Genomic DNA, 23818 nt, shown 5'->3' with positions numbered 1-23818 from the left:
CAATGGAGCAGAAAGAGGGCATCAGCCTGTCTTGGGAGGATGTGGGCTCAAGTCAAGTGGGATTATGCCTCCCAAGGGGCACCTCTGACAGTAAGGGAGTAGGGGGTGAACTGTGAGGGATGGAGTTGAAGAGTTTGGAAGGCAAGCCAAAGGCAATCTCTCAAATCATGGATCTATTCAGTGAGGATGTTGCTAGAGACTTCTACCTTTATCCTGTGAAAGAACCAGACTTGGGATGCTTATCCCAAAGCATTCAAATAGGTAGTCATTTACATCTTCGCTGCGGGAACTATAACTATGTGGGACTAGGGCTATGATCAGGAAAGTAAGACACTCTTCTTCCATCACCCAGAACACAATGAAAGGTTTAGAACCAGAAGAGAGGGAAAAGAAAGGAAATAGTAAACCAGGCTCTTTCCACACTAAGCTCCTTTTCAGAGTTTACATTACTTTGCCTGAGCCAAACAATTAGAACACATGAGATAAAATTTTAAATTGGAACATACTGAAATTCATAACCACAGAAAGTGTCTAAAAGCTGTGGGAGCTGCCTGATATAAAAGTGAGAAGGGATTTGAAAGAGCACTGTTAAAGGCAATGATAAGGGGAAAATAAGCTTATGTCATGTACATCAAGTACCAATAGCTCAAGAATTTGCTTATAAGTTCCATTCCTCAGTATCTATCTGAACAACAACAACAAAACACTAGTAAATCACTAATTCAAAGGGATATATGCACTTCTATGCTTACTACCACACTATTTACAATAGCCATGCTATGGAAACCACCTAAGTGCCCAACAACAGATGAGTGGATAGAGAAAATGTGGCATATATACACAAAGGAATACTACTCAGCTATTGAAAAAAAGATTTTTTTTAACATCCATATGGATGGAACTGGAAGGGATTATACCAAGCAAAATAATGGTAATGATAAATTCTGAATGATTTCACTCATATTTGGAATATAAAGAAATAAAGCAAAGAAATAGAACAAAACTAAAATAAGCCCTAGAAATCCGACCGCAGAATTCAGGCTACCAGAAGGGGAGGCTAGAGGTAGAGAGCACACCTGGGAGGGGTCAGTGGACTATGGTGGAGGATTACTGATGCTTTGGTGGTACACGTGGTATGGCAATATGCAATTGAAGAGATGGGAATCTATACCCATAAAACATACACATTGTTACAAACAAATGCTATCTCAATAAAAAAAATTTTAAACACCAGGTAAGAAAACAGTGCTAAATAACAACCTACATTAAATACAAGAATAAAACTGCTGTGCTAGACAATAGGGAAAGAAGAATCTGCTTATAAATTCATACATAATATGCACAAGGATACTTCATTCTTCTATATGAGTCAGCTTGACTTTTTCACCACCCAAGCAACTATATTATATAACTCACATAGTCTCATAATACAGGTGATTCAAATTTGTACCTAAATAAATGAAAATTTTTTGCATTTCATGGATCATTGGAGTCCCTTAGGAGCAGTTAAGATTATGAATAGTAAATCTGTAAGTGTCAAGAGTCCTCCATATGTAAAACTGATTTATAAACTGCAAAATGTTACATAAACTGAAGTTATTCACAAGATTTTGCCAGCCTCATCAGTAAGGTTTATACCTTAGTCATCTTTATACTCATTCTTACATTGACAACACTTAGCCTAATGTTGGCCGATTTTGGGTACTTATCAAATGTTGCATAATGAATGAGACCAATTCCAGAATGTGTTTTTTCAGTCTTAGAATCCACCTTAGTTTTTCATCACAAATCCATAGTAATTGTATCACAGTCTATCTAATATCCTTAAACTTTATTGCACCTCAGATTCCTTCGGTGCAAAGTAAATAGTGATAGTTGCAACAATTCTGAGAGTGACTGAGAAACTCATTATTTAACTTGAATTGTATTTCCATCAAAAAATAATAGAAGCAAATGCAAACCTCTGGTTCAAGATGACACAATGTGCACTTAAGCCAGTCTCTCTTTTCCTCATACTGTTTGAAATAAAAGATAAAAACCAAAGAGGAATAAGCCTCACCATACCAGCTAAGGATATGGAGGATGTAATGTTCTCACAATTCTGCAAGAGAGTTCAACAATTTCTGGAAGATGGAGAGCAGATGAGAGTGTGTTGAGGGACTAATGCACCACAGAGGGGCTGCACAAAGGGTGGGACATGTTTTGTTTTTTAGAAATCATGTGACATGATGGACTCAGAGTTGAGAGCAGGAAGCATGGCCAAAAACAAGATTAATGGAAGGTTTATATACAGACTACAGAGAAAATACAGACTACTCTGTATTTCTCCCAATCCCTACACTTAGAATCCTAGCACTCAGGTAAAAACTGAGTAGGCCTAGTCTGTTGAGTGAACCATCTGAAAGCAGCACTGGCTTTCACAGGATTTGGCACCGAGCTCACCTCCATTCATATTCTGGAATTGTTTTTCTGATAGTCAGTATCCCAACAGTTCATGCTGTAGTGCGATCTGTCAACCAACACAGCCCATCACTCCATACAGGCAAAGGCCTTTCTGGAAAACCAACCTATTACACTAAGTCATTAGCAGCAGAGCACACTCATACATGTTGTCTGGTTCTTCTTTCTTTAGTTAAAATGCATAATCATGTAACATCAAGAATATAAGAAGAATACTAAGGTAAACAAAACCTGATGTAGGATGAATAAAACTAATTTAGGGCACAGGAGGGACATTTAAAAAAATCAACATTTTCAGAGTAATTCAAGCAGATTATCCACAAAACAAAAATAATGTGTTAGAAAATACATACATACATACATGCATACATACATAAACATTATGCTAATCTTAATAGAGAACAACAGAGGGCTTTTAGGGATTAAAAATATGATTACTAATTTTTTTTAAATAAATAGAATTGGGGAACATTTGAGAAAATCTCCAGGAATACAGAATAAAAAGTCAGTGAAGGAAAAAATGGGCACTGAGACTAACCCAAGAAGTACAAGGTATGACTCCACAGAGTTTCAAAAGGAGAACCAATAATGTGGAAAGGATGACACAGCAAAGGAGTCACTGAAGAATTTCCAGAGCTGATAGGAGTCATAGTTCTTCAGGGTTAAAGACGCCAAAGAGAACTAAACAAAGGACATTTTAAAAAATCTACATTAAATCAGGAGACTTCATAACAGCAAGAATCAAGAAATTATTATAAATGCTTTCTAAGAGGAAAAAAATCACCATGATCTAGCAGTACAAGAATTAAATTCTAGAACTAAGCTAATATATATGCTAAGATCTTTAATTTGTATTTCCAGATCCCAAGGCAATCATGAGAGAATTTGTTTTATAAAAATCAACTAGACTGAAGGATCCTGTGGTTTTTTAAATAAATGGCCCTCCTCAAAATGAGATTTCTACTTTCTGAAACCCCTTGCTTAGTCGCATGCTTCCTCAAATCAAAGATCTGAGCAAGTACCCTTCCCTGTAAAAACCCTAGGTCCCTCTTCTTTTGGGTGGTGATTTGAGCTTGGGCTCCCCATCATGACTATTGACACCATCTCAATTATAAAAACTTGTCCCTCACAAGGATGGTTTAACATCCGAAAATCAATCAACGTTATCCAACACATCAACAAAAAGAAATATAAAAACTATATGATAATATCAATAGATGCTGAGATAGCTTTTGACAAAGTGCAACACCCATTCATGATAAAAGCCCTTGAAATTCTTGGGATACAAGGAACATACCTCAACATCATAAAGGCCATCTATGACAAGCCAACAGCCAGTATCATTCTCAATGGTGAAAAGCTGAAAGCAATTCCATTAAGATCTGGAACAAGACAAGGATGTCCACTCTCACCACTGCTTTTCAATATAATACTGGAAGTCCTAGCCAGAGCAATAAGACAAGAGAAAGACATCCAAGGAATCCAAATAGGAAAAGAAGAAGTCAAACTATCATTATTTGAAGATGATATGATAATATACATAGAGAACCCCAAAAACTCCACAGAAAAACAAATTCAACTCATCAATCAGTTCAGTAAAGTGGCAGGATACAAAATCAACACGCAAAAGTCAGTAGCCTTCCTATACACAAACAATAAATCTGAAGAAGAAGAAGTCAAAAAAACCATCCCTTTTTTTATTGAAACAAAAAAAATCAAATATTTGGGAATAAATCTAACAAAAGAGGTAAAGGACCTATACAAAGAAAACTATAAAACACTGTTAAAAGAAACAGAAGAAGACACAAAGAAATGGAAAGACATCCCCTGCTCATGGATTGGGAGAATAAACATTATTAAAATGGCCATCCTACCAAAAGCAATCTACAGATTCAATGCTATTCCAATCAAAATTTCAATGTCATTCTTCAAAGAAATAGAACAATTATTGATGAAATTCATATGGAATCACAAAAAACCCCAAATAGCCAAAGCTCTCCTGAAAAAAAAAGAAGAGAATGGGGCATCACACTCCCAGACTTCAAACTATACTACAAAGCCATAATCATCAAAACTGCATGGTATTGGAACAAGAACAGACATACAGACCAATGGAATTGAACAGAAAATCCAGAAATAAACCCACAGATTTATGGCCAACTAATCTTTGACAAAGGAGCAAAGACTATGCATTGGAGCAAAGAAAGTTTGTTCAATAAATGGTGCTGGGAAAACTGGGTTGCTACATGCAAAAGAATGAAGCTTGACCACTACCTCACACCATACACAAAAATCAACTCAAAATGGATTAAAGAACTAGACATAAGACCTGAAACCATAAAATACATAGAAGGAAATATAGGCGAAACACTACGTGATTTGCACATCAAAGACATCTTTAAAGACACATCACCCAAAGCAGTGATAGTGAAGGCAAAGATAAACAGCTGGGACTACATCAAATTAAAGAGCTTCTGAACAGCAAAAGAGACAATAACAAAAACAAAGAGAAACCCCACCAACTGGGAGAACATTTTTGCACACAACACTAATGATAAAGGACTGATCACAAAAATCTGCAAAGAGCTGATGAGACTCAACAACAACAAAGAAAATAATCCAGTGAAAAAATGGGCAGAAGAGCTAAAAAGAAACTTCTCTGAAGAGGAAATGCAAATGGCCAACAGGCATATGAAAAAATGTTCAACATCACTTGTCATCAGGGAAATGCAAATCAAAACTACCATGAGATACCATCTTACACCAATGAGAATGGCACATATTAAAAAAACTAGCAACAATAAATGTTGGCGAGGGTGTGGAGAAAGAGGAACTCTTCTGCACTGTTGGTGGGAGTGCAAACTGGTCCAACCACTATGGAGAGCTGTGTGGAGATTTCTGGACCTACCAAACATAGAGCTTCCATATGATCCAGCAATTCCACTCCTAGGTATTTACCCAAAGGACAGAGAAACTTCAATTCCAAAGAGCACCTGCACCCCTATGTTTATAGCAGCACTATTTACAATAGCTAAGCTTTGGAAACAGCCCAAATGCCCAAAAATAGATGACTGGATCAAGAAGATGTGGTACATATATACCATGGAATATTACTCAGCATTCAAAAAAGATAAACACATGTAATTTGCAGCAACATGGATGGCGCTGGAAGGGATCATGCTCCACGAAATAAGCCAGAAAGAAAAAGAAAAATACCGGATGGTCTCACTCATAGCAGGAATCTAGAAAACTTAAATAAGGGACCAGGAAAATGAATAACTATAAGAAAGTGAAAATCAAAATCAACAAAAAACTATGAACCAGAGACACTTTTGGGGAGGTGGGTGGCGGGAGGGGAGGGATTGGGGTCAGAATGAGGGGGTTGCAATTGTATGGGGAATATAAAAATAAAATTTATTATTTAAAAAAAAATAAAAAATAAAAACTTGTCCCTGTTTTGTGGCCTCCCTGGTAATGCAGGGGTTAAAGTCTCAGTGCTATCAAGCTATTGCCAGCCACTGCAGGCTGAGTTCAACTCAACCAGGGAGCTAACCCAGACAGCAGACCTCTCCTATCTGGCCGCTGCTCCCTTCCACTGTGTACTTCAGTAGATGTGCCTGTTCTGCTCCCCACTCTGTCTCTGGTGAATCCTCTCACCCCCCCACATCTGTGGCCTAGACCCCTGTTCTGGTATGCATAAAAATAAAATACATCTTTAAAAAAAGATGTTCCTATTTCAAATACTCAGTATTTAGTATTTGGTCCTGTGCACTGGGTGAGTGAATTGTATTAACAATCACGAGGTGTATGATTCAAACATGTATTCAACATATTGCATGCCAAAAGCAATGGAACAACCTCCTTAAATTTCTGACAGGAATTGTCTTTCTAGTTACAATTCTATCACTGAACCATCAATTGACTATAAACAGAGAAAAGGAAAATAGTCCAATGACTCAGCAAATTTACTTCCTAAGTTTCCTTTTCTTAGAATGTTCTCTATCAAAACAAGGGGTCAATAAAGAAAAAAAAATACTTGAGAGACAGCAAACAGTGAATTGGACACATACTAAAATAATTATTTGTAAGAAATTAAAATTCAACTAGTATTCTATGTTTTTATTTGCTATTGTTTTTTTCCATTTTATTTTTATTTTATTTTTTAATTCTACTATTTTTATTGAGGTAACACTGTTATATAACACTATATATGATTCAGAAATATAGATTCACATCTCTTCAGAAGTACCCATTGTCCCCCACCATAGTCCATTGGTACTGCTCCCCACTTTGTTCTCCACCCTGTCCCTTCTCACCTAGTAGCTTCAATTCTACAGTCAGATTTCTATGGCTTCTTTTAGTTTGGTCTGTTCCTTTGCTTTATTTCTCTATATTGCCCATGTGAGTAAAGTCATCTAGTATTTATCTTTCTGTTTCTCACTTATTTTGCTTTGCTTCATCCCCTCCAGTTGCACCCATGTTATCGAAAATGGCGAGAGTTCATCTTTTTTTTTAATATAGTTAAGTTCCTATGTGCATATATTCCACATCTGCTTTAGCCACTCATCTGTTGTTAGACTCTTAGATTGTTTCCATAACTTGGCTATTGCTGCCATGAACATAAAAGTGCATTATCCGTTCAAATTAGTGTTTTCTTATGCTGTGAATAGATAACAAGGAATTTATGGATCATACTGCAGATCTATTTTCAATATTTTGAGAAACCTTCATTCTGTTTTTATCTTCAAACCCTCACCAACACTTGCTGTTTCTGGTCTGTTTGATGATTTCACTCTGGTCTTTTAGAATCACAGCATGAGATTATAGCTCACTGTGGCTTTGACTTGCATTTTCCTGATGACAAGTGATGGTGAGCCTTTTTTCATGTGCTTGTTGGCTATGTATATGTCTTCTTTGGAGAAGTATCTATTTAGCTCTTTTGCACATTTTTTGATTGGGTTATAATATTCATTCTGTTGAGTTGTATGAGTTCTTGCCTATCATGGATATCAGTCTTGTCAGATGTATGGTCTTTATTTGCTAATCTTCTAATCTGGAAACTCTAGAAGCAGGATCCAATCTAATGAAGCTCTCTAAGGGACACTAAAAACATATTGTATTTGGGATCTGTCGTCCATATAAAGGCCATTTAAGAAAAAAAAAACTTGCTGGCAAACAAAATATTGTACAAGAATGTCATTTCCCCATGTTGAAGCAAACTAAGTTGTGGAATGATGATAAATTGCTAATAAAGTATAAAGTTTGACTTTGATATCAGGTGCATAGTAGAAATGACCTACAGCGAATAAAGTATTTATATAGTTATAACAAAGCAAAGATCTTTTGTTTCCAACTTCTAGAATCAATCTACAAATAGAACATGAAAGATTCTGTTGAAGCTAGGGAACTGAAACTTCAGACAAACTTAATTATGTAGATAGAAAATAAACAAAGTCGAAGGAGAGAATGGAAAAGTAAGATAGAAGTGTTGGCAGCCTGCTGCCCTAAAGGGAGTTTTCTGAGAGTACCTGTTTACTCTGCATATGGAGTTCTGGGAGGTTAGAAGTTCTGCAAACAGAACTTCTTCCCAGAATTGACTCCTGCTCTCTGAGTATACACTGGCTTGTGTGCATGTTCACTACTAACTAGAAAAACTTGTTCCACCAGTAACATTGATTTGTATAGTCATAAACACAATTGTGCACTATTTTCTTGTCCTTATGTTCATATCTTTAATAAAAGCTTGGGCTGGAAGAGTGAAAGGCAGAGCTGCTCTCCATGGCACTCTCCCCAGCCTCCCCCTGTTGCAAATTCATTTAGACTCCAAGTCTTCATTAACAGGGCCTTGCTGGTGGAGCAAGGGGTTAAGCACAGCACCATGACACTATCTGCAACCTCTGCATCACGAGTTTGATCCCGTGCCAGCCAGGGCACAGCAGACCTCTCCTGTCTTGTCCACTGTTCCCCTCAGCAGTGTATTTCAGCCAGTCTGCCTGTTTTGCTCCCCACTCTGTCTCTGGTGAATCCTCTAACCAGAGCACCTCTGGCCTGTATCCCAGTTCTTGTATGCATAAATAAATAAATCTTAAAAAAAAAAATTGCTGAGGGGCCTCCCTGGTGGCGCAGGTGGTTAAGCGCCGCACTGTGAAGGTGTCTGCAGCCTCTGCAGCGCGGGTTCAATCCCAGCCAGCTGAAGAGAATCCCACATGGTGCAGCAGACCTCTCCTGTCTCACCCACTGCTTCCCTCACCAGCGTATTTTAGTCAGTCTACCTGTTCTGTTCCCCACTCTGTCTCTGGTGAATTTTCTCACCCTCTTGCATCTCTGGCCTGTACCCCAGCTCTTGTATGCATAAATAAATAAATAAATCTTTAAAAAAAATAGCTGAGAATTTCATCAGCTGTCCATGGCAGAGAAGAGGGGTAGCAAGAATAATATTCCCCTCTAAAAATAATGATGTGTAGGGACACTGACAAATGTTAGTAGAATAAGAAATAGAGGCATTGTTATATTATATAACTTTAAATAATAATTATACTAAAATCTGAATGTGATAATTTCACTATCAGACATAGAAGGAGGAGGAAGATCAGAAAAAGAAATAATATAGATGAGTTAAGTCTTCATTTTCATAATAGGTTATCAGCAAATACTATCTAAGGTTAATAAAGTACAATATAAAAGAATAACCATATTATTTAAAGTTAAAATAAAATTTTGAATGTTAAAAAAATAACTGCCAGAGGAACTAAAATAAGTGTCATGAACAGAATGTGTCCTCTCAAAATTCTTATGTTGAAATCCTAACCCCTCCAATATGATGGTATTAAGAGGTGGGGCCTCCTGGGGGTTGAGCCCTTATGAATGGAAATGGTCCTATAAATGAGACCCCAGTGAGCAATTTCACTCCTTCTTCATTTGAAGATGTAGCATGAAGATATCTGTTTGCTGAATAGGAAGGGACTCTCACCAGGAACTGATCATGGTGGCAACTTGATATTGGACTTCCAGCTCACAGAACAGTGAGAAAAAAATTTCTGTTGTTTACAAACCACCAAATATATTCTGTTATAGCAGCCGAAGTGAAGATAGTGAGAGAGAAAAGACTGTCTTCATAGAATGAAATTGTGGTTAAAGAATCCTGGGAGACCACTGCTTTTATTATAAACACCTCCTTACTAATTATTTACTTTCACATGAATGTATTATTTTGATACAGATTTTAAAAATTAAGCAAGAAGTACATCTGGACTTTGAGTATGTTCACTCAAATGCATTTATGTGACCTCTATGGAATTTTATGAGAGGTTCTTCAGTAAACTGAAGACTGTTATTATTTCACATAGATGCCAATTTGATGCAAAATTAAATAGAAGTATTTTGACTTCTTAATCCTCCCCTATCTGAACTTCATATTGGGGGAGTTGGATATTTCAGTCTGTCTAGTTTGGTAATTGGTACTGCATCAGTGTTCAAAGTTACTTAACACAACCTTTATAAAGTGAAGTTTTTGCAGTAACCAGAAGATGGCATCAAAATCAATCAAGTTATTCCTTTTTAGTGGAAATTCCAAAGAAAAAGAGCATACACAAATGCTGAAACTCAAAAGCAGAGAAAGTTACACACAGCCACCAAAGACTCCAATTTCATTTAAGGTCTGTTTCAGCATTTTAGAAAACTTCCAGTTCAACAGTTTATAACTCAACATCCTCTTGGTTAAGTTTGAATAAATAGCCTAACTTACATCACGAATACTATCAAACCATTTCTCACGTGGAATTTAAGCTCAGTTGTCCAATTTGTTGGTGTATAATTGTTCATCATCTCTCTTCTTTATATTTGTGTGGTATAATAGTGGCCACCTAAATGTTTGTGTTGCAATGTCTTCTCTCTCATTTTTAGTATTCATTAAAGTTCCCTGTTTTTTTCTTGGTGAGTCTAGCTATAGGTTTGACAATTTTTTTTTTAATTTAAAAAATGGCTCTTACTTTCATGAATATTTTCTATTCTCTTTTTAGTCTTTTATTTCACTCTCATCTTTGCTCATCCCTTTCCTCTATTAATTTTGGACTTTTGCTTCCTCTTCTTTTTCTAGCTGTTCATAGTGTGAGTCAGGTTGTTTTTTTGAGAACCCTCTTGTTTTTGAAAAGCTACCTCTACCAGTCTTGACAGAAAAGCCTGTTAGAGGAATATGAAAAAATGTTCAACATCACTTGTAATCAGGGAAATGCAAATCAAAACTACAATGAGATACCATCTCACACCAGTGAGAACTGCATATATTAAAAAAAAGCAACAACAAATGTTGGTGAGATTGTGGAGAAAAAGGAACTCTCCTGCACTGTTGGTGGGAGTGTAAACTGGTCCAACCACTATGGAGAGCTGTGTGGAGATTTCTTGACCTACTAAACATAGAGCTTCCATATGATCCAGCAATTCCACGCCTAGGTATTTACCCGAAGGACACAGAAACAGCAATCCAAAGAGCACCTGCACCCCTATGTTTATAGCAGCACTATTTACAATAGCTAGCTTTGGAAACAACCCAAATGCCCAAAAATAGATGACTGGATCAAGAAGATGTGGTACATATACACCATGGAATATTACTCAGCATTCAAAAAAGATAAACACATGCAATTTGCAGCAACATGGATGGAGCTGGAAGGGATCATGCTCAGGGAAATAAGCCAGAAAGAAAAAGAAAAATACCGGACAGTCTAACTCATAGCAGGAATCTAGAAAACTTAAATAAGGGACCAGGAAAAAGAATAACTATAAGAAAGAAAATATCAAAATCAACAAACAACTATGAACCAGAGACACTCTATAGGGGGGTGGGAGGTGGGGAAAGGAGGGCTTGGGGTCAAAATAAGGGGGTTGCAATTGTATGCAGAATATAAAAATAAAATTTAAATAAAAAAAGAAAAGCCTGTTAGACATGAATCTTATTTTCCACCCCGGTCCCACTTCTTAGTTGTCTCTCAAACCTCTGTGCTTGTCCAAGTTGCCTTCTTTGTTAGTTGAGGATCCGACATGACAGTGTTTCAAAGCAGAGGATGCTGGTCAGCACCATGTGTAGTCTGATGGGAAGTTGGGACAGCAGGCAGCAGCTTTTAAAGTATGCAAATAGACCTTTTTCAGGGAAACTAGAAGGTGGGTGATTTTGTTTCCTCCCTTTATCCTGAGAGCTGAGGGAATAATTGGCTAATAATTGTTTAATTATTTGCTATAGTTCTGTAGTTCTGTGAGACAACCCCCACTGGCCACCAGGAACAGGTGGTCATAGAGTGTGTTCCTTGTGGCAGTCACAAAAGCTTGGGTGCTAGAGGTATGGACAAGTTTCTTATAGGTAGACAGCATTGACCTGGAGTATGCCAGAGGGAGGATGTGAGGAATGGTGCCATTTGTGGCAACATGGATGGACTTAAAAGGGATTATGCTAACTGAAATAAGTCAGAATTAAAAAAGATAAATATCAGATGGTTTCACTTCAATGTGGAATATAGAGAAACCAAACAAAAGGTCAAGAGGAACACAAAACTAGCAAGCTGACCATAGATCTGAGGCATACAGCAAAGGAGGGGGGGGAAAAGGGGGTCAAAACAGGAGAGGGAAGAACTCAATGGAATATGGTGATGTTCACAGATGATATTGTGGTGGGAGAACTATGGGGAATACACATGAGGTGAGAAACCAATCATTATACAAAAATAAAATTTGAAAAATTAAAAAAAAAATTGTGCCCTCTAGTACTCCCAATCTCTGGGGAGGATTGCAATCAGTCTCTTCTAAACGCTAAAATTAGAAGTCTGACTTTCCGGCAACAGCTCTTGAAGAAGGCAAAAATGTTTCCTTCAGAAAAAGACCAAGAAATGGGCATTTCTGTTACCTTTCAGCTGGGAAGATGGATAATCAGAGATTAAGAACTTTTCTTGATTTGTCATAGTCTTTTGACTCTCATGGATGTGAGCCTTGTGAGATTTCATAGCAAGGTGTTTGGAAGGCCTTCTCTTTGAGTAGGGGTCTTGAAAATTGGGCCACTAGATGTAGGGTCCAAATATTTCACTCCTCAGAGAGAAGTTAAGACATGTAGGTTCCTTCCCAATTGTATAGACCTGCGCCAGGGGTGAGGTTTGTGGTGAGATGTGTCTCAGAATTTCCTACCTGCATCAATGTGGGTATTTCTCTTTCATCTGATGTATAGGAGCCACTCAGCTTGTTTCTGGATTTTTTTCACAGGTAATTGTACTGAGTGTATATTCTCTGTGCTTATAGAAGGAGGTGAGATTAAGGAGCCTGCTATGTTGCCATCTTGGATCAAAACTCTCTGAAATCTGTGAATTTCTTAACTGTCTCCCTGGAGACTGAGATTATCCTTGAAGAAAAGTCATTTTATTTACTGGAGTAACTCCGGCATTTTGCATAGTGACTGGTCCACTGAAGGACCTCAACAAACAATAAAAGTTATAATATGAAAGTGATTTTTGCAAAAAGAAAGGACAATGCAAATTTCTTCCTATGATTGTTCTTTCATTTAATTTTTGGATTATCAAATTAAGCCCAAGATAGGTTGTGTCTTATGCTCAAAAATTAATGATAGAAGGAAGTAAAACTCAGAATTTGACTCTAAATTATATATTCTTTCAACAAAATATTTGTTTCATCTTTTGTTTTAAGGGCTTGGATTGGCAAGGCAATCTATTGTTTTAGGTAATGTACTTTTCAGGTTTTTATTTTTTGAAAACTTAGGGGGAATATAAAGTAATATATTTTTAGTAGAAACTTGCTATATACATTAGTATATAAAAAGGGAAATAAAATTTACTCATAATTCTACTCCATGATATATACCATTAATTATTTTCAAGGTGAAGTAAAAAGCTGAATATTTTTCTGCATACAGCATCTTTATAAGCAATTGAAACAATTCAAGAAAGTGTAAATGAGCAGCAAGAATGGTCTTTTAAAATATAAAATAGATTCTGTCACTCTCTCGATGAACACATTTTCAGTGCTTTCTTGCACTTATAAGTAATCCAAATATTTAGCAGAGAATACGGAGTCACAAAATTTGATTAATTAAGTGCCTCTCAGACATCTGCTCCTTTCATTTCCCTCATTGCTCGCTATATTCCAGCCTCCTTTGACTTCTTTCAGTTCCTGGAGCATCATAGGCTCACGCCTGCCTTCAGGATCTTTGTCCTTCTTAACACTGATTTAAAAGTAAAAACTCTTAAGCATCATTTAAAGTAATCTGTTAAATTTTCAAATTAATACACATTTTCTATAAGAATTAAAATAATTGAGAAGTTTAACAATACACATCGGGACAGCATACATCATTCAGAAACAAATATAAAAATTCAGATGATAGTTGCAGTATCAGAAATCATAGGAGGAAAAGAGTCGATCATTCAATGAACTATTCTGAAAATACTAGAGAAATATAGGCAAATGTTATTTTCAGGAAGAGGAGGGCAATTATAATTATGACATAAAACCCTGATATTATAAAGGAAATCAACAGAAACAATTCTTAAAAGATAAACAGAATTTTCAATGGCTCCATTATATTTCATTAAGTCAATGGGTCATAAATTACTATCATTCACATACTGCTGGGTATCTGCATTGTTTCCAATATATTATTATTTTAAATAATAGTTCAATGAACATGTATATGTTATATTAGGATTATATTTGAATGATCTTTCTTACTGCAATTTGTGGTATCACCCCTTTGTTGGAAAAAAAAGTGGGTCATTGGCTTTGGTGTAGAAAATTTATTGTCACAGAGGCCCTTTTAAAAATAGCCTATTTTAAAGAAATAGATATTTAGAGATTTGTGTGATTTTTTTTTAACCACCTGGTGCTTTCTTTGCTCTTCATAGTATGAAGTTTTTGTTATCAGTATCTAGGATTTTTGAGCTCCTGAAGTTAAAATAAAAATTATCACTCTAGATGAGAATTGAGTCCTGTCTTCTCTAACAGGCAATGAGAACCTTTTGTAGGAGTAAACTTGTTCACCATAAACTCAACCTAACATGACTGAGGATTTATTCCCCATCCAATTTCTGATTTCTTTTGATTGTCTTCTTATATTGCTCTGTGATTTTAACCCTTTCCTGAATCTATTTTTTGAAATCTATACATCCCTTGGCATAACAAGCTCCATAGCTATGGATAGGCAGCACAGGGAACACAGTAGAGTTGTTGCTGGGGCAGGCGGGGTGGGTGGTATAGGGATGGGTGGCAGACGGGGTGGGTGTGGGGGTTGCTGCTTTGGATTTTACACATTCAATAGCAAATTTTATAGAAACTGAATTCATTATGAAGAACGTGGAGCTCCCAGGTATTGACAGAAAAGAAATAGACCATTGAGTAAGGAAGGAAATTTTTTAAAAATTTGAGACTTGTGCTTTTGTTTTGTTCTGTTTTAAGATAACAAAATAGAAAACTTGCTTTTAGAAAAGGAAATCTCTGCTTTGGTTAACTTCAGAAAGGAATTATTGGAGCATTTTTCCTTGCTTGTTTCAGCTACTTAGGCTCATTGGCTACAGCAGCCAAGCTGCCTGGTAAAGTCTAGCACACACTGCTTTCTGGGTGTGCCCCTCACCTTGAAAGGTGGAATGATTTACCATTTGGCACTGTGGCATAAGCAATTCTAACAACTGTACTATCTAATGTTCCGGGAGCTACTCAGAATTCAGCTTTTCAATAGCTATTTCAAAAGGCATTTTAAAATATGGCTTCTGATAAAAATCAGTGGCCAAATTCACCCCTTATAATTATAATTTTACTAAGCAGAATCTCCATTCATTCTAATAAAATGTTGGATAACAACGGCATGTGGTATGAAATGTCCCAGCTGCTTATAAACTATCTATAGGAAAAGACAGAGGAAAAACTGCCTTTATGAATTTCAATCTTCTTATAAATCTAGAAGGATTCATGTAGAAGTGATTTTTGGATTCCAGATTGGACAGTAAAGTCAGGCAAAGCAAAAGTGACCATACTCACTCATTAGGGGTGCCCTTCTGGCCACAAAAGTGGCCCCTGCTGTCTGTAGGATAGGCCACTCTCCTGGGGTCGCCATGTACCCATGCTGCAGGAACAAGAAAGAACAAAAACTCTATCAGAAACAGCTGGCCTGAGGCATTCTGATTTGAGAATTAGAATGCATCACTGCAACAGACTAACCTCTCCCCTCAGTCACAGGAGAGTATTGATTTTCTTCAAAGAGTAATTTCTTAATGAAAAGTAAAATAAAATATGGATGAATCAGTCAGAAATCACATTTCTCTTATTCTCTCAGGATTCATCTGGGTTGTAGCCAAAACATGAGGTAATGCACTTAGAAAATGACATTTATTAAAATGTGAATTGGAGGGCACACTACAAAAGCTTGGTAGGTTAGAAGTCATTTCTCTAGAGCCCAAATGAAATGACTTCATCATAGAACTAATAAATTTACAGCAAATATTATGATGTAATTCTTTTGGGTTATGCTAAGTGAAAACCATTAAAAAAATTAAAGGAATAAAACTGTAACGGCCAGTTCAAATTGACTAGTGCTTTATGATTTCATATGACAGTCTAAAGGTAAATAGTAGCAATGTCAGGGGCAATGCATCATAAAGATTCACAATGCATCTGTCTAGTAATCTCGAAGCTTACTATAAATATCAAGTGCTCTCAAACCATGAAAACCATAGATTCAACTCTATTTTCTCTGAAGACATTGGGTTTTACCTCGTATAACTCATCATCTTTATTTTCAAAGAATTGTAAACTTGACATGTATACTATAGAACCACAGTAACATGCATTTGCTAAACTGGGTAATACTGCCTAATTCTCACTGAACATGCCTTACATTTCCAATATTGTTCCTAAAAATCTAGGAAATGCACTGGTCATCTAATGCTAGCTTCTGCATATGAGAAACAATTCTTTGTCCTTTGCTTCCTTTAGCATTTGCCGAGCTATCTCCACACCCACATTTATTGGATTTGACAGTTCGAGTTATAATCCAATCACCATAATGTACATGGCCTGTGTGACTTGGGAAGATAAAAAAAAATCAATTCTGAATGAGAATTTTAATATGGAAAAGAAATTTTTCTCACTCATGGAAGCCTTTCCTTTTAGTATCTAAGTATCCAGAAAAATCTCCCTTGTGTAAGTCTTTCTCCAATGTCATAGAAGCCAAATTGGTTTCATCTTCTAATACCTGCTTATAAAATCTGACTCATTTGGGCAGCTCTCAGCTGCCATATCTTCTCATGTTTATTTCTCAGAATAATGAGAGCAGACTATAAATAAGGCATTGAAATGACAGCAAAGCATTCAACATACAGTGAGTCTCCAGACAAAATTTTATTATGTTCTTTTATATTTTAGTTTGTCACATTTTTGACTATCCCTGAAAATGAGATCTAATTTTGTCTGACTCTTATTTTTTGTAATGTTTCTTTTAACCCTGTCCTGAAATGTTTAATTCCCTTTCCATACATTAATACAGAAATGGGCACCTAACGAAGCACTTGGGTTAGTAGGTTTGCTACTTAATATAATTAGTACCCTGAATAAGTCCCTTGATTATTTTGAATCTTTGCTTTCTAATTTGTTACTATAAGACAATAGGTATAATAATAACCGGCCTCATAAGAATTTTGAAAATATGAAAGAAGTTAGCAAAAATGGGTGCAAAGCCAGCAAGGTATATGCCAACGAGCAGAATACACTTGTGACAGCAGTGAATTCATCCTGCTGGGACCTTCTGAGAAACCAGGTAGAACATGCCTAGCAGTGGCCACAGCTGTAAGCATACTAAGAACTGGGGGAACAGGTGGGGCACCAGAAGCATCTGCTACAGTTTTCTTCTTCTTTTCATTATCAGTCAGTTAAGAGAGAACTTACTAAATGACCACTATGTGCCCTGTACTAGAAGTCAATACCAGTGTAGTTTATGTCAGAGTTCACAACAAATACCTGAAAAGGAGAGAAAAGATTGTAGAAGGCTTAGGAAAGGGGTCACAGTGCAAAAGCCTGAAAAATGAGTAGGATTTGGACAAGAGGTCAGGAGTAGGGAAGGAATTACAGATTAAGGGAAGAGTATAATAATAAATTCTTTAATATAGTAGTTGCTTACAATGTGCGAAGTACTACATTAAATGTATTATATCCATTGTTTTATTTTTATCTCACAACTATGACAGTGTCACAATAATCCCATGAGGCAAATATTACTTATACCCATATTTTATACATAACTGCAACTCAGAGTTTATGTCTCAAGATCACTTTTAAATGGTATAAACCGGGCTTGAACTTAGGTTGTTGCTCTCACATTCTTTAACCACAAGAATATAGTAGCTAAAATGCTGTCATTCAAGGAGAGATCAGGAATGAGTTTGTTAGCAGTGGGAAGCAACTAGATCAGCTACAAACAACAGGAGAATCAGCGGTGTGTTGCACACATATGGTGTGAAAGCTGATGACACAAGTAAGTTTGAAACTTTGTCATTTGAAAAAAGAGCTCTGTACTTGGTGGAAAGGCAGAGTGGCTGGGAGGGAGCTAATGCCAGAGGGCAAAGGAGATGAAGATGGAAGTATTGAGGGGAGAGATCTTCTTGCTTTTTTAGTTGTGAATCATGGCAGGTGGCTGTATTTATTAAGCTGCTGCTACATCTCTCCAGGCAGACTCTGGCACAGAGGTTGTGCTACAGATGGTCCATGTTTGAGCTGAAGCATCAAGTCTTTGAGCTGAAAGCTGCAAGGGCCAGCTCAACCAAGTCATATCAGTCATGGGTGTCTAGTTTTCTTTTCTTCATCAAGTCCACATCTCCTTATACTCCCAGCAGAGAAATAGTGTGGGGGAGAAAGAGGCATCAGTCATCTTGTCAATTAATAAAGAACTCCTCACATTTTACTTCCTTTCCTAAGAGTTCTCTATTTGCAAAACTCCCAGAACTGTTTGTATAATGTGGTAGCTACTAGCAACCTATGTCTATTAAGCACTTAAATGTGTTTTATCTGAATTGAAACATGCTATAAGTGCAAAAAACCACACCAGCTTATAAAAACAGTATGAACAAGAAATTTAAGTCTCATTAATAATTTTATATTGATTATACTTGACATCATATTTAGTAATAGTTACATAAGTAAAACATGCTATTAAAATTAATGTCACCTGTTTTTTTTACTCCTTCAAATGTGATTACTAGAAAATTTAACATTACACATGTGACTCACATTGTTTCTCTGGACACATCTGTATGGATTATTCCTTCACATGTATTAAGGGCTTCTCATATCAGGTGATTATTAATGTCAGAACATCATAGGTTGATATGTTAGTCTCTCTCAATCCCTTCACACCCAATACCTTTTATAACAAATATTTATAATGCTGCTTTTATAGTTTTGAATGGTATTCACTGATAACTCACATATAATCCCTTTTAAAAATCAATAAAATGCTCTAAATATAATGAAAGTGTGAAATAAGAAAAGAATTTACAATTAAAGAGTATGCATATACTAAAATATGCAGATGCTGACATAAAACCAAGCTAACAGATACAGTGAAGAGTCAGAAGCTTGCATCTCTATAGAATGACTGAATATAATAGCTATGATTGCAACAGGATATAGGTGTATTGTGTAGGAGACTCAAATACTACAAGCAGTATTGTCAACAATATGGTTTTCCTAAATGAAGAAATTTTAGTAAATTCTAACCAAAAAAGTATAAGCTTTTCTTTTCAGATTCTTATTAACACTATGTGAAAATAGCATTTGTAATTTTAAAACAAAAGATCTATATGCAAATATTTAAAAACAAGTTGTCACCTACATAAGTGGACATAGAAAGTCAGTCAGGAAAGTCAGCAATTCTTAGTTGTGCTGTTTCAGATATTACAAGACATCTGTCTTCCTTGACCCCCCACTCATTAAATGCCCCCAGTCCCACCCAAACATTGTGACAATCAAAAAGTAAATTCAACTGTTCTGAAATATTACACTTTCACCTTCCCCCCCAGTGGTCCTTTTTCATTCATACTCTTAAAAATCTTAAAAAATATATAGATTGCACATTGCATTTTTTCTTCAGATTTTCTTGGGGGGGATATATATTATCATGCACTTTTTCTTATAATTTAATTCTATTGACTTGTATTCAGTGAATCACCATCTGTGGTGACTTTCAAGTAAGTCTATAAATAACATCATATTTCTCCTTCAAAAGATGGTGCTTAATTCCCCATCCTTTGAATGTGAACTAGACTTAAAGTCTTGTTTCTACTAAGTTAATATAGTAGAAATGACATTGGTTGGCTTTTAAGAGTAGGTTATACACATAAATGTCACTGCAGCTTCCTCTTTGCTCTCTCTCTCTCTCTTTATGATAACTAGCTCTAGGGAAAGACAACTGACATGCACAAAAACACTCACTACTATAAAAAATAGTCCAAATGATTGTCAGCAGTCAGTGAAAACTGAAACGTCCTGCTAACAGCTATGTTAGAGAGCTGTCTGGAAGGCTGTCCTTCCACCTTAGTAAAATCTTTAATTGACTGCAGTCTTGGATTACACCTTGACTTCCACCTCATGAAAAGCCCAGAGCCAGAGATGCTCATCTAAGTTGTTCTCAATTTCTGACCATAAAAACTGTAAGATAAAAATTTTTTGCTATTTTACTTTTATATTTACAATTTTGGGGGCAATTTGCTCTAAATAACTAATAACTATGTAGCTTTTTAAAGTCTTGAAGGAAGCAGTTAAATCATCTTTCTCTTCTTTAACCTATCTTCTTTTTTGTTTGGTTTGGTTAAACTTTAAATGCATAGTTATAATTTAATGATTTTTTGGTTCTTCATTATATGACACAATACGTAGAGTCTCAACTTGATTTAAAATATTCCTTTGGGAATTATGCTCAGTGAAATAAGCCAGAGGAAAGAGAAAAATATCGCATGGTTTCACTTATAACAGGAATATAGGGGAACCAAATAAGACATCAGTGTAAAAAAATAATAATAGTACAAAACACAACAAAGCAAAAACAGAATTATAAATCAAACATATAGGGGAGGAGGAGGGAGAGGGATCAGAGGGAGGGAGGGAGGAGCACAGGGCACTGTGGTGTTGGTGCACGGGTGCCTTGGGGAAGGAAATTCTATGGGGACTTAACCTAAGGGGGTGGGGGGAAGCAAATATTGTTTAAAAATAAAAAAAATAAATTAAAAAAATTCCTTTGGTGTCAGTACCAGGCATACACCAGCAGGGGGACCTGGGGTGGTGGTCGCTTCCGCCCAAAGAGAGAGAGAGAGAGAGAGAGAGAGAGAGAGAGAGCCCCTCCCCTCGAATAAAGAGAGTTCCTGCTTCCAGCCAAGAGAGTGCAGGCGTCTTTTCATCTCCAGCCCCTCGGCCCTGTTCCTGAACCCCATCGGCCTGCAGGCAGGACCAGCACTTTGGGCCTAATCAATTATTTTTAGGAACAATGGAGCTCTTTCTTCACAGTAAACAAGTAAACAGTGCCAATTTTACAAGCCACAGTAAAGCAAGTAACAACTAAACAAGTGAAACTGAATATGTGGTGACAGCGACTATTTCAAGGGACAGTTCCATGAGCCACAGGTATGTGTTAAAGCAGTATATTAGGAAGCCACATACTATCACTGCAAGCTGTCTTCTTATTTAACTTTTTTGTACCTTTATGACCTTCTCAAGTATTTTATACCACTTCTACTCAATAATAGCATGCTGCTGAGCACAGCCAACATTAGGTTTGGTGGATCAGATAACATCCAATTTCTGATGGACAGCTTCATGTTACTGGGTGTTCATACAGGGCCCAAGAGTCACTTTTCAAAAGAAGAGTCATTATTTGCTGAAAGAACATGGATTTTTCCCTAAAACCCCAGGGACCTTCATCTGTGACTCTCTAATAGACACTGCAATCACCTCCATATAGATCCTGCTCTCTGAAAGTTATTTTAAGCACCATCAAGTCCATTCTATTATATAGACCTAGTGGCAGACCTGATAGGATAATAGCCTGGATTAGCTGAAAAGCATTTTATTTATCTCTGGGCCCTATTCCAATCTGGCAGCCAATGAATGCTGTGCCTCCTTCTTAACAGCAGGAAATATAAATTGCCACAACTTATCTTTTACTTTGGAGGAACTATCACCATTGGATCCCTCGGGAATTTATTGGAAGATCCCTGTATTTTCTTGAGATTTATCTCTTATATATTAGCACATACATACAGCACATATATTTCTAAGGCATAAAAATATTATCCTGCAGAGGAGGAGGCGGGAGAAGGATTGGAGGGAGGGAGGGAAGAGCACAGGGGACTGTGGTGATGGTGCACAGGTGCACTGGTGAAGGAAATTCTACGGGGACTACACCTGAGGGGGGAAGCAAACATTATTTAAAATGAACAAGGATGTAAAATATATATATGAATAAAATATTATGCTATGCAATGATATCAAGATATTATCAGCATGATAGCATCAATATAAAGAATCTGTATTACCTTGAGGAGTAAGGATACCATCAAAACCCTGCAGACCAAATTGTGATAAAGGACTAGATGGTCATATAACCTTGAGGGAAGATAGCTAGGATAGTAGCACTGTCCCTGCTAGGTGAAAGCAAATGCCCCTGGTGTTTCCTATTTGTTGGAAAAGAAGGAAAACTTTTATTAGATCAATTGCTGCATCCAAGGTGGCAGAGCCTGCTTTAATTTGTTCTAGTAGAGACTACAACTTGAAAAAAACAGGTAAAATTAAGGTCATAATTTGGTTAAAAGAGAATCAATTATTCTTCAGATATTATCTTTCCTCTGTAATTCCGATGATATAAAGTGTCTTTAGAAGGAGAATGTATTAGTTATGAAGCATTATTATGTAAGATATGAATGTGCCTATTTCTATAGCCACAGAGTCTTTATGTGCCTATTAGATAGTAAGGTCAAATTAATGTATGACTAAATGAATAGGAATATGACAATTTACAATTCAACATGAATGAATGAATCAGTCAATAAATCAATGAGAGTTTGGTCATATTCTAGACTGGCACTTTAGAATAAAATTTTTCATGATAATTTTCTTTGGAAAATTAAATAGATATTTTATTTTATTTTTTTAAGTTTTTTTTATTATTTTTTTAAATAGTAAATATTATTTTTATATTCCCCATACAATTGCAGCCCCCCCATTCTGACCCCAATCCCTCCCCTCCTGCCCCTCAACCCCCAAAAAGTGTCTCTGGTTCATAGTTTTTTGTTGGTTTTGATTTTCACTTTCTTATAGTTATTCATTTTCCTGGTCCCTTATTTAAGTTTTCTAGATTCCTGCTATGAGTGAGACCATCCGGTATTTTTCTTTTTCTTTTGGCTTATTTCGCTGAGCATGATCCCTTCCAGCGCCATCCATGTTGCTGCAAATTGCATGTGTTTATCTTTTTTGAATGCTGAGTAATATTCCATGGTATATATGTACCACATCTTCTTGATCCAGTCATCTATTTTTGGGCATTTGGGCTGTTTCCAAAGCTTAGCTATTGTAAACAGTGCTGCTATAAACATAGGGGTGCAGGTGTTCTTTGGAATGGATGTTTCTGTGTCCTTTGGGTAAACACCTAGGAGTGGAATTGCTGGATCATATGGAAGCTCTATGTTTAGTAGGTCCAGAAATCTCCACACAGCTCTCCATAGTGGTTGGACCAGTTTGCACTCCCACCAGCAGTGCAGAAGAGTTCCTTTTTCTCCACACCCTCGCCAACATTTGTTGTTGCTAGTTTTTTTAATATGTGCCATTCTCACTGGTATAAGATGGTATCTCATGGTAGTTTTGATTTGCATTTCCCTGATTACAAGTGATGTTGAACATTTTTTCATATGCCTGTTGGCCATTTGCATTTCCTCTTCAGAGAAGTTTCTTTTTAGCTCTTCTGCCCATTTTTTGACTGGGTTATTTTCTTTGTTGTTGCTGAGTCTCATCAGCTCTTTGCAGATTTTTGTGATCAGTCCTTTATCATTAGTGTTGTGTGCAAAAATGTTCTCCCAGTTGGTGGGGTTTCTCTTTGTTTTTGTTATTGTCTCTTTTGCTGTACAGAAGCTCTTTAATTTGATGTAGTCCCAGCTGTTTATCTTTGCCTTCACTATCATTGCTTTGGGTGATGTGTCTTTAAAGATGTCTTTGATGTGCAAATCACGTAGTGTTTCGCCTATATTTCCTTCTATATATTTTATGGTTTCAGGTCTTATGTCTAGTTCTTTAATCCATTATGAGTTGATTTTTGTGTATGGTGTGAGGTAGTGGTCAA

The 23818-nt window shown here is 36.6% G+C and overlaps 1 protein-coding gene across 8 annotated transcripts in view; it reads right to left on the bottom strand.

The window, feature by feature from the left end:
• The window catches only part of SLC44A5 (solute carrier family 44 member 5), a 318856-nt gene that overhangs the window by 44455 nt on the left and 250583 nt on the right, over window positions 1–23818 (bottom strand). For all 8 annotated transcript variants that reach the window (XM_054690895.1, XM_037499626.2, XM_054690901.1 and 5 more), the window contains one exon: window positions 15484–15568. In XM_054690895.1, the coding sequence (XP_054546870.1) occupies window positions 15484–15568 (85 nt within the window). The remainder of the gene's footprint in view (window positions 1–15483; window positions 15569–23818) is intronic.

The sequence above is a fragment of the Talpa occidentalis genome, unplaced genomic scaffold, assembly GCF_014898055.3.
Source record: "Talpa occidentalis isolate TD23 unplaced genomic scaffold, MPIMG_talOcc4v2.1 talOcc4.9, whole genome shotgun sequence".
NCBI lineage: Eukaryota > Metazoa > Chordata > Mammalia > Eulipotyphla > Talpidae > Talpa > Talpa occidentalis.
Note: the sequence above shows the minus strand (reverse complement) of the source record. Positions and strands in the feature narration are given on the sequence as shown.